The 12,163-nt window shown below is 37.0% G+C and overlaps 1 protein-coding gene across 3 annotated transcripts in view; it reads left to right on the top strand.

Annotated features, from left to right (window-relative positions):
* LOC309451394 (histone-arginine methyltransferase CARM1-like) overlaps window positions 1-12,163 on the top strand; it is a gene marked incomplete at its 3' end in the record, with an annotated part of 53,057 nt that overhangs the window by 15,283 nt on the left and 25,611 nt on the right. Inside the window, exons 2-4 of one of the 3 annotated variants that reach the window (XM_082075029.1) lie at window positions 2,672-2,797; window positions 8,302-8,405; window positions 8,638-8,715. In XM_082075029.1, coding sequence (XP_081931155.1) covers window positions 2,672-2,797; window positions 8,302-8,405; window positions 8,638-8,715 — 308 coding nt within the window. Of the gene's footprint in view, window positions 1-2,671; window positions 2,798-8,301; window positions 8,406-8,610; window positions 8,716-12,163 lie in introns of all 3 variants that reach the window. The other 2 variants (XM_082075028.1, XM_082075030.1) reach the window with 2 other exon arrangements.

Below are 12,163 nucleotides of genomic sequence, written 5' to 3'. Positions count from 1 at the left end.
TAATTGCCACTTATGCAGATAGTAAAATTTAATATATATACATATATATACACATATCATTTATATAAACAAAATAGATGCATATTTCAAGAAGGACATAAGTAGAAATAAAAGTGAAAGCATTTTAGTATGTCTATCTGCATTTTTAAATCAACTCACAATTGTTTGGGTTTTTTTTAATCTCTCTAAGATATTCTCAACTATTAATTTCTCATGAAACTTCCCAATGACACATCTTACATTCTTTAGCAAACTCTGTGTACCTTGGTTTCCTTATCAGGACAGGAGTCAAGGTCTGATGGTGGTTTCTTTTCATACAGGCATCCATGATCAGGGTGCTGTTTAACTCCAGGTCAGAATCATCTCCAGAGGTTACCAATCATTTACTTAAGGAAGAAACAGCCTTGAGGCCATTGACAGACTTTTGACTACTTTCTGCCACTTTGGAAGTGCTGCTTTTTCTGAGCTTGGCTGGGTACCATCATCTTTGCCATGATTAAATGTAACCTGTGAATGACTGCCCTACAGTTTGACTATCCCAGGAACAAATTAATATCCATTCTGGGATAAAGTTTTCTGTGCTTTGCAGGGTGGTGTTCAGCTCTCACATGCTGATAATCATGTTTCTTTAGGATGACTGGCTGTTAACACAGCTATTGAGCAATACTGTGCTAACTATTGAAGGATTTATTTAGTCTGAAATAATCACCATGAAGAGGCCATGTATAACATAATCTTTATTCTTCTGATGCAGCAAACTTTTGAAACTCCTTTTAATGGATATCTTTATAATGAGGATCTATCAAGGTCCTGTGTGTGATCTTATGAAAAATTTGGACTGTTTAACAGGTGAAAAAAACACCAAACCAAACCAACCAAACACACACAAAACCCACTCAAAATTAAGACCTGAATAAGAAAAAAAAAATCAACATATTTTCATCCTGCTCTGTAAAGACTTCTTCCATGTTACATATTCTGAATTTAAAATGTATTCTGAGAATGAATACACAAATTTTTTCATTTGAAGATTTTATTATATTTGTGTGGTATGTTATCAGGCAGGACTCATTCCAAACCTATTTTGTGCACAGTTTTCTGCATAACAGTCTCTGTCTTTGGACCTCACACATGAAATGAGGCAGGAATTTATCCTAATTCTTCATGCAAAACGTCAAAGATTTTAAAATCATTCCCAGGTCTGTTTATGTGTGATTAAACTTTGCTTGGTGTGTGGATAGTAGTCCTTCTATCTGTTCTGTTCACTTCTCATCACAGCAGATGCTGTGAAGTATAAGGCTTACAGAAATGCACGGGGTGCCTGTGTGGTATATGCATATGTATGCCTTCTCACTCTGGTCTGTGAAATTTGCTAACAGAATAACATAGCTCAGCTGTGCATAGTTAGATTTTTAGTAGCTTTTAATAATAATAATATATTTATTACATCTCTTGCTTTTCAAGATGTGTATTTTCTTCCCCCTCATCCTGGCTTTCCTTCAGTTTTTCCTCTTGCATGCTTTTTAGTATATTGCAGTGTATAATTTTTCTGTGTTACTGCCAGTTTGTGAACTTTTGCTTTTAATTTTCGTTTCTATTTTGTCCTAAACATTTTGTTGTTTTGTTTTTTTTTTTCTGGTTCTGTTTTCTGGTGGTGGTGGTTGGTTGTTGCCATTTTGTTTTGTTTTTGTTTTGTGTGTGTGTGGTTGTATTGTTTATCTCCAGAAGGATAAAATGTGTGTGGGAGATGCATAATAAACAGTTGTTGTCAGCAAAGTAGGCTAAAATGCATGAAAGAATGATCCAGGGGTATTAAGTCCCAAAGCTTTGCTGCCTGAGTGATGAAGATATCCATAACACAAAACCTTGATAACCTAAAAGCTTTACATATTGTATACCATGTCCATAACTGCTATTTGCATGAAGTTTCCTTTCAAACCTCTGTCAGGTTTCTGAAAGTGACAATGTGCATCTTGCTTGATGTGCTCACACAGTTGCCTCCTGAGAGCTGCAAGGATGATGGTGAGACAATGTGTGCTGATGTACCGCTCCATGGAAGCCTCTGATTTTGGATCCCCCTTCTGAAAGAGCCCAGCATACAGGCTTGCCCTCTGCTGTGCCTGTTCCTAGTACTTGTGTGTTCATCATTGTCTGAAAAATTGCATCATTTTTTTCTCACACAGTAGATTTATTGATAGTTGTCATACATGGTGTGGTCTGTAATGTGTGTTTGCTGGACAAAGCTAGTTTACTTCTCCTCATTTAGTCAATGTAATTGATCCCCAACTCTTTACACTGCCATTTCATTTGCCAGAGCAGCATCTCTGTTATCACGTTATCAGTACATCAGCACATACGATTGCAGAAGCAAAAGAAGCATTAAAAAATGTTAAGACCTTGTTAGGATTCAGGTAAAAATTAATTCAGTCAACTCTCTTTCCTTCATCTGAGGACAGGGCAACTTCAAGAAACTATGGATGATGAGTGTGATGGAAACTGTAGGTTGCTGGAAAATTGCCTTAAGAAACGTCAGAGAAAGTGTATTTTCGCCAAGTTGTGTACTTCAGACACATGCTTATGTATATATTTTTAATCAAAAGGGACATCTAATTCTTTATATAGTTTTGGTTTTAATTGCTAAAAGTTTTCTAAAGTATTTTTTTCCCTTCAGCTGATGGAGTCTGTGTGTTTAAATGCTTGGTTAACAGAGACACTGAATACTGTCGTGTGGGAAAACAGTCCGTGTTGATTACATTGGGATACAACAGTGCCTTGCTTCAGTTCAAGTCACAAGCTGGTAAGTACATCTTGGACTTCTGAGTATCTTCTCCTCCCTGTGTTGGTAAAATTCACGTTAAAATCTGTTATCTTCTATATCTGTTTCATATTTAATTATTATTTAATTTAAATATTTAATTTAATATTTAATTTAAATATTACTTTTTGTTATGATAATTTGTGCGACTTCATTTGCTACTAGCCCATTCCAGCTGCCTTTTGTGGAGTATGGACCATTCATGTAGCGAACGTAACATTTTTGCAAACCAAATGCAGATTAATTTTCTGAAGAAAGGAAGAGCAGACAACACATTCAAATACCTTTGTAAACTCAAATAACTCACAAATGCTTTTTGTGGGAAATCTGCCACTTCTTGCTCCCCATTCAGAAGTTGTCTTGCAGATCTGTGCATCTGTATAGTTAATTGAGGTAGTTTAGCATACACCTGCAGTTCTTAGGATAAATATTTTGTGTTTAGTGATGCTGAAAGAGAAACTCACTCTGTTGTAGAAACGGGACTGTATTTTAGTAGAATGTTGAGATCTGTATTTTTATAGTTCCATGCAATGTGCTTTTTTGTAAATCCAACAGCTGAGACTTTTTAATATGTGATATCCTCATGTCCTTGTATTGGATTTTGGAAAAGCATTCTTAGTTTTTATGCAAGCGTATTCTGAAGGCTGCATATCTCTTCTGAGTAGTGTGCAGCATGGCCACAATTCATTTTGAAATTGTGTGACTATAAGTAGCATACAGCTTCCTCTTTAATAGTAAATACACATTCTTATATAGCAGCCTACATCAGTAGGCCTGGTGATTTCCAGGAGGCTATTATAGTTATTTTAATTTTATATTTTGTGGAAACTGATGCACAAAGCAATTAGATTTTATTTTTGGCAGCTTATTTAAAGACACATACATGTTTCAAAGCATCAAAGGATGAGAATTTGGATTTAGATGGGTTTATTTGTGCAATGAGTTGCTAGTCCTCTATCATGTAGACACAATACGTGAACTCTTGAGTCCCATTCTACTAGAAAATACAGATTTTAAACTAACTGTATTTTTTCTTGGGTGCAAAATCTTGGTGGCCTTTGAAGTCCTACGTGGTTACAGCTTTTCATCTGTATCTGTCAGGAAAAAACTATTAACATTTTCAACCTCTTGCCTTGCTAAAACAATATGAATGTAAGCTGAGAATGACTGTGAGTTTCTGTTTTGTTGTTGTTGGTTTGGTTTTTTAAATGTATGTATCTGAATGTTACAGATCAGTGTTATGCTTCCATTAAGTTATTATAATTTCTTTTGAGACTGCAATACAATAATGTTTCTTACAGAAACACACATCATAATTGAAGCAATAATTGAGATTAGGTTGTTTAGCAGTTTATTAGTTCACTGTTCATAATTAAGGAGTCAGGCAAGTTTGTCAGTACTCTTTGGTCTGCAATCTCCACTATGTCCTGCCTACCTAGAACAGTTCTGATTCCAAAAGGCATTGATAGTTTGGGATCCCAAGGCAAAATAAGTTTCTCTTAGTGCTCTTCACCACCTTTACAAACAAGTATTTGTAAAAAATCCAGCTGATTTCTGTACAGTCTGCTATTTTTCCGAGAGGAAAGTGGTAAGTGGTAAATTCAGTCCTCTCTAGCTTATATTCCTTCATGATTTGTGTTTAATTCATTTATATAGCTAAGTATTGTGAAAAGATAATAACAGTATAGATAAGTCTCTTAATGTATCATTTCTGATTTTGCTTGTTAATGTGAAAAAATTGATTGCTTTCTATATTTTTCCATCTTTAAAACTCAGCAGAAAATAAAGTGAAATGGCCTGTTAGTCCATGCAAGAACTCATGGATAAAATGACAGGAATATAATGGATTGGTCAAAGTAAAGTCTGTTCAGATTAAATGACAAACCTGTTGATATTAAATGGAATGTATTGGCTGTCGCATTAATCTGAAAGTTACTTGTAGAATATTATTTCCTCATGCCATAGAAACAGCTTGTTGGTACCTTCTTCTACATGTTGGGTAAATCAAACATTGTCTAGTCTTGAGAAAGTTTATGTTTTTACAAAGAAGTCGAAGCTAACCTTTTGTTGTTTGCTGTGTAGAAGTATAGGTGTTACCCTCAGTTTTATGTATTTGCAAGTGTGCATGTGTGTATAATAAATAAAAACAATTCTGTTATTCAAAAATGGACTGAAAGGTCCTTTATCATATGTTAAAAGTGATAGTTAGGAAAATGCAATAAGGTTTTTTAAGTCTTCTGTCTGTTAGAAACATAGAGGAAGATTAGGAGTGAGCAACGGGGAGAGAGGGAAATTCGTGCCCTGCTTGTGCCCACACAGAGAATTGCTGTTCTGGTTCCAGCATGTAGACAATCAAAAGTCATAGACTGTATCTTTCACTTCCTGCTGAACATATGTTAAACATCTGAGTATGATCGAGCAGGCAATAAAAATGAAAGTTAGTAGCCTACAGGCTTTACTTTCAAAAACAAAGATCATCTATCTGTAATACACGAACCAAACAGTTTGTAACTCATCTGTGACAGTCTTGGTATGCAGCTCTCTGCTCCTTAGTGGAAATAAGCTGCTTAATTTAGCATGGAATTAGTTTGTGATCATAGGATGAATTGTTGTTTCAGGTTTGTGGTAGAAGGCAGGTTCCTTTCAAACCTCATAACACTGGTCTCCAGCCACTTTCACAGTACATCCAGGCATTTGACATGCCAATGGCTGGTGTCTGTAGGTGTTATTTTTCTAGTTCACCTCACCTTGAAAATTGTGTGCCAGCTCTAATACCTGTGCTACTTGCATAGAAGCACAGTACAGGTGGGGAAAAGGGTGTTATTCACTGTTTTCTGTTATTTCTCACATATAGTACTTGTGTATCTCCGCATACAGAACTGACCTAGAGACATATGCGTGTGGGTCTGTAGATGTATATATATATAGGTGAAATATATTAAAGGTATACATTGAGTTTTGTATGTGTAAACATGCAGGCTGTTACTGCAGTTAATTCAAGTAAAGGAACATGGTATGTCTTGCTGTGATTTTCTTTTTTTCCCCAAATTATTATTTCATGTAATGGCATATGGATCTAATGAGCTATGATTGCATTAGCAAGTCACACAGTCCAGACAGAACAAGTTTGTAGAACAGAACAATTGGTGCTGGGGCCCTGGTATGCAGACTGTTCTCATTTGAGAAGGAGGGAAGGAGGCAAGAATGGAAAGTGTGTTTACTTTGGATTAGATATAGTCTGGTCACATAGACTAAATGACTATTGCCTGTCAAAGATTATTCCTGGAGTGCATAATTTGGTTTAATTTCATCCAAACAAATTCCATTTAGCGTCCACTGAGACTATTCGGTCATACAAACCAAAGCAGTGTACATGGGAACAACTGGTTGATATGCCTCAAGACCCACAGGTTGCAAGGACGCTGTTCAGCAGTTTACACCTAGGAATTTGTGTCACATAATAAATTTGGTGAAGTAAAGGACCAAATGGCTCCATGGTTGCTTGCTAGTTGCTGTCTAAAGTAGTGATTTTGTTTTTCAGAAAATTAAAAAAAAAAAAAAAAAAAAAGAGTTTGATTACCTGAATCTTGTTTTATTTGAGTTAATTTAGAAAGCAGTTAAATTCACAAATGTATTTAATCTTGCAGCTTGAAACTCTTGCAGAGTTTTATTGTGTAAACAATGAGGTGCAACTTGTTGAGAGGAGAACTTATTCAATGCATTAACTATAATTACACCTCTGCAATTTGCAGCGATTGTGAAATCCAGCATTTGCTAGTCTCAAAAGAGTGGTAGGACGTGCTGCTTCTGGAATGACTTAAAAAAGCAGGAAGGTTTTTACTTCTGATCACATTTGTAATCCCTAACTTCTTACCTCTGGGGCAGAAACTGGTTCTGTGTCATACTCCAGTCTCTAAATTAATCCACTGTCATGAAGTGGCTCTGAGATTTCTAGATGCTTTTCCTGTGTTAACTCATTTATGTGGCTGTTGCAAACACTGGTGGGCATTGGACATGTGCAGCAATCAGTTTGACCTGTTCAGCTTCAACAGAATTGTCTGATAATAATCAAAGAAGAATTAATTGGAAGACAAGTCATTTGGTCATCTGGTGAAGCCTCCTTTGCAAAATAGGTTCAGCCCCAAGTTGCTCAGAGCTTTGTACAGTAATGTTTTGAAAAGTTCCAAGGACAAAAACTTCTACAGCATAACCTCTCTAGGCAAGCTTTTCCAGGGTTTTTTTTTAGTGTTGTGATTTTGAAATTCATTGTCATTCCTAGACAACAAGGACTAAAGACAGTCTTCTGGGTTATCAAATAGTCTCTGCAGAGGCATGAAAATAATGTTGAAGATTGACTAGAAAATAAAGGAGTCAAGCATGTCACTGAATCTGTAACATCATCTCTTACCTTCAGATAGGAAAAAAAAAGGGAGAAGATTAAGAGAATGTGTAATTACCTGGAAAAAATCTCCACTGTCCAGTGTCAGACTTTCTTCTGGTTTTGTCTTTTCATGCAGAGAAAGAACAGAAAGACTAAGCTGTTTTAAGCTGATTTTTGCATCTTCCAGGAGAAGATTGGCACTGTCTGTAATTTTGACCACTCCTCCTTGTCATGAACTGTTGTAGGAGTTTCCTGTCTCTCTGGTTTAGCAAATTATAAATGTTGTGTGGTCTGCTCTCTCTGTCTTCTCTTGTCTTTGTATGAACAGAAGATGCAAAACTTCCATCCCTGGTTTTATTGTTGTAAGCTGTGTTCCTTCCCGACAATTTTTCCTTATAGTGCTTTTTTCTAGATATTTTCTCCACTTACTGTCATGTACCTTTCTTTTAGACATCAAGGAACTACTTTTTGCTTGTGGAGCTGGTTTAATCTTAAAAGCTGGACACAAAAGCCTCTGTGTTATTTGTTTTATAGGTCCACATGATTTTTCCTGTTACTTACCTAATGTGAGAAGTGACCTTGTCTACAGAAGCCCAAGGGCTATACCTGTCAGCTTTTTAGCTAGATTTCTTCCAAAGGAAGAAAATGTCGTCCTCAGCCTGGCTTTTTAGGCCATTGAATTTGAATGTTTTGTTCTTGGTTATAAACCTCCTCACTCAAATCCACATGTTTCTCAATAACCCTCAGTGGTTCTCTGTGTGGAGCTTGGATTGGTTTGTATAGATTAACCTGAAACAGCAGGTTGAGGCTTTATGTTCAACCACTCCTCACTTAGAGTTCACCAGGAGTTAGCTAAACTGAATAGAGATTCCTTGACAACACTGTTGCATGCAACTGGGTGCTTCTTAAAATCTTTGCAGGAGTTCTTGCCTGTTTAACAAAATTTGAAACTGCTTACTGTGTATTTATGAACATTGTAAGACAAATGAAACATTCCTCTCAAGCGTGACTGAATGTGTTCTTATCTTGTCTTTGGATGTTTATCTTTAATTACTATCCTTGTAATTTTTGCTACATTCATGTCTTTTCTCTTTTTCTTTTCCAGAATACAACACATTTTCAAATGCATTGCAGAGATGCTGTAGCCAGCAGAAGTACTCTGTGTTCAGTCAGCGAACAGAGGAAGCATCTGCTGCTCAGTATTTTCAGGTAATGAAACTTCAGTGCCAGTTAGTGAAATCTAAATTACTGTTTGCTTGGCTTTAGTAACCAGGTCAATTAGGTAGCTGAGGTTTATTGAGAGGGTGCTTAGGACTTTGGTAACTTAATTACTAAGTAATTTAAGGTAAGATTGATAGAAGATGGGCTTTATCTTTTTTTTTTGTTTGTTTTTCCTTTCCTCCTTTCCTTTTAGTTTTATGGCTGTCTGTCTCAACAACAGAATATGATGCAGGATTTTGTGAGGACAGCCACTTATTACAGAGCTATCATACAGAACCACATAGATTTTGCAGACAAGGTAAGGTCTGTTAAAAGTCTTAAATGTTCCAGTATGCTGCTGAGACTCTAAACTTCATCTTGCCCTGATCAATGCTGATCAGACCGGAGCCCTTTCTCACTTCGGACTTTGTGCATGAATATTCTAATTCATGTCTGCTTAATATATGGAATATTGTGTCCAGTTCTGGGCCCCTCAGTTCCAGAAGGACAGGGACCTGCTGGAGAGAGTCCAGCGCAGGGCAACAAAGATGATGAAGGGAGTGGAGCATCTCCCTTATGAGGAAAGGCTGAGGGAGCTGGGGCTCTTTAGCTTGGAGAAGAGGAGACTGAGGGGTGACCTTATTAATGTTTATAAATATATAAAGGGTGAGTGTCATGAGGATGGAGACAGGCTATTCTGGGTGACAGCCAATGATAAGACAAGGAGTAATGGGTTCAAACTGGAACACAAGAGGTTCCACTTAAATTTGAGAAGAAACTTCTTCACAGTGAGGGTAATGGTATATACTGGAACAGGCTGCCCAGGGAGGTTGTGAAGTCTACTTCTCTGCAGACATTCAAAACCCGCCTGGACACATTCCTGTGTAACCTCATCTGGGTGTTCCTGCTCCGGCAGGGGGATTGGACTGGATGATCTTTTGAGGTCCCTTCCAATCCCTGACATTCTGTGATTCTGTGAATATTACTAATGCATTTTGTCAAGCACATGGATGACAGTGCATGATGGTGATGGTACATCCTCAGGATGAATGGCGCCAAACATGGATCCAAACATGAGCTATACGTTCCTCTGCTGTCTTCTGTGGGCAGTCTGGGAACCTACACATGTATGTTTCTTGACATTTTGGGCTGTTATCATTACATTTGGCATCCTGTAGTTCATATACAATGTTAATTTCACTAACTGTTGATTGTGTATTTCCTATTGTGCCATATAGTCTCTTGCAAATATCTGCAAATGTATTCTAGTTTATATCCCATTCATGGAGGTCTACACTGAATGTTTTTGCACCTCACAGTCATTACAAAGTTAACAAGCACATAAGTGGCTGGTGTGACTCCATTTGTAGAAGGCAAAGATTTGGAAACAATGCAGAAACTTACAACTTCAGATGCAAAAGTCATCTCCAAAATATGTATTTAGATCTTGAAGACTACTGTAACGAGTATAATGGTGTTTGTTACTTCTTTATCTGGTCCTCTCCCTCTCACATTGTCTAAATCAGATACTTCAGCAAAAGACAAAAGAAAACTTACACTGAGGAGATCAGGGATAATCTGTCTCCTAGCCACAGATGAAGTAATTTTCTAATTTCATTTTTTAGGGCTCTTGAAATGCAAAGAATAGACCTAGTATATTTTACTTCCCTCCACCTCCCCCCCCATTTCAATCAGTCACACTAGCTAGAAACTGTCTGACCCTCTCCAGGACACCAGTCCCCATGCACACTCTTCTCTGATTCCACCCTTAATACAGCAACAAATTCTATAAAGTAATTACATGTTGTTGTTCAGAAAAGTATATAATTTAGTAAGATTTTTAATTTATCATCTTTCTAATGCTGTCATTTTGCTCTTATGTTGTGAGGCAAAGGAGTATTGAAGTTCTGATTTTCTTTATATCATTCCTCCATTGTGTCATTTTTTCTTGTCTCTCCTTATGTAGCCTGACTTATGAGGTCAGTGTTCCTGGTCTTCTCTGTTGTCTTCTGTGTGAAGAAATTGCACATGCCCTGTTGTCATCCTTGCCATATTTCTCAGTGTCACCATTAATTTTGCAGCGCCTGTTTCGAGCAAAATTGTCAGTAGTTATGTGTGGTAGTGTAGACGGTTCCATACAATTGATTTATATTGCAGAATTCTAACTCCCTAGTTACTTGTTATTGTACTTCTCATGATTCTTGACTTTTTTTCCTGGGACTGCATCTGTCCATTGAGCATCGATCTTCACCAAACAATTCAAAATGCTGTCTAGGCTCTTTGTTGTTGTTGTGGATGATGATTCATTTAGGATTTGGATTGCACAGGAACAGTTCAGATTTTCCACAAAGTTATATTAATCAGCACTGAGTTCTCCAGTGGATTACCTTCACTAGCTCACTCTGCTCTTTAATCACTAGATACTGTGTCATCTTCATTTCTTGCTATGACACTGCTCACCTCTCTTAACAAATTAATAAAAACAGCAAAAAAGTTGACTACATGTGACCTTCTGTAAGGAAATAGGTAGTTTGCAAGCAGCAGCCTAGCAGAAATGTTTTCTAGGTCTCAAAATGTCAGCTGAGACCATGGGAGCTCTGTTTGTGATGTTTGGCCATCAGACTGCAAACAAAAACAATGGTGAAAATGAAGCTGCAATTATTTTTCATGCTGTTGTCATTCTTTTGTCCCTTCTCCTTTCCCCTTCCTTTCTCTTATCTTTCTGTGTGCACTTCCTATGAAAAGGAGCCTCTGACTTCAGCTCATGCCAGTACAAATGGCTTTATTACATCACAGATAATAGTTTTTAATAACATATAAGCAAATACCAAACAAAACATTTTTCTTTAATTGCGTAGCATATTTATGGCCAAAGTGAGGAGAGTCGTAAATGTGAAATTTATCTGCATTGTTTTAAGATCATTATGTTTTAACTATTAAGTTTAGTAACAAAACCAAGTACAGCTGATAATTTTTCTTTGCCATGCAACTTAGGTGAACTGAGCATGTTTCAGAACTACACGTAACTATTTACTTTCATAGAAATGAATAAAACCTTTTATAGAAATTAAACAAATATGTTTCAGTCTCTGTAATTTATTTCAGACCTGAGACAATCCTCCTCTCTTACTTAATTCGATAAGGTTAGTAAACTAGTGCTGTGCTATGAGCATCATAGAATCATGGAATAATTTTGGTTGGAAAAGACCATTAAGATCATTGAGTCCAGTCATTGACCTAGCACTGCCAAGTCCACCACTAAACCAAGTCCATACGAACCTCATCTACACATCTTTTAAACACCTCCAGGGATAGTGACTCAACCATTTCCCTGGGCAGCCTGTTCCAATGCCTGACAACCATTTACATGAAGAAGTTTTTCTTAATATCTAGTCTAAACAGAATCAAACCCCAAAGCATGTGGTATTGGATGATACCAGCTGGGTACACGGAGCTACTATATCGTTAATGGATTATATATGTAGTGGAATAGGTAACTTGAATATATGGGAAAAGAAACAGAAGAGAGGATATGATTTGCCATTGGCTTCTTGCTAAATAGGATGCTCCAATGTCATATTGCAAAAGGTAGATTTATCTCTGTAGGTAACATATCCATTCCGATTTTTTTGTGCCTGCAGTAAGGAACTGAGGTTTTGCATACTCTTTGCCTCTGTAGGAAATCTCGCTGCTGTGTAGCAGTACAGCTTGCTTGCCTTAGCTCTTGGTTTGTTTATTTTCCCAAATGTTGGAGGTGCTTTGGCTTC

Source organism: Streptopelia decaocto (assembly GCF_964273445.1).
Source record: "Streptopelia decaocto genome assembly, chromosome: Z".
NCBI classification, from domain to species: domain Eukaryota; kingdom Metazoa; phylum Chordata; class Aves; order Columbiformes; family Columbidae; genus Streptopelia; species Streptopelia decaocto.
The sequence above is the reverse complement of the archived record's forward strand: the minus strand, read 5'-3'. Positions and strand labels throughout refer to the sequence as shown.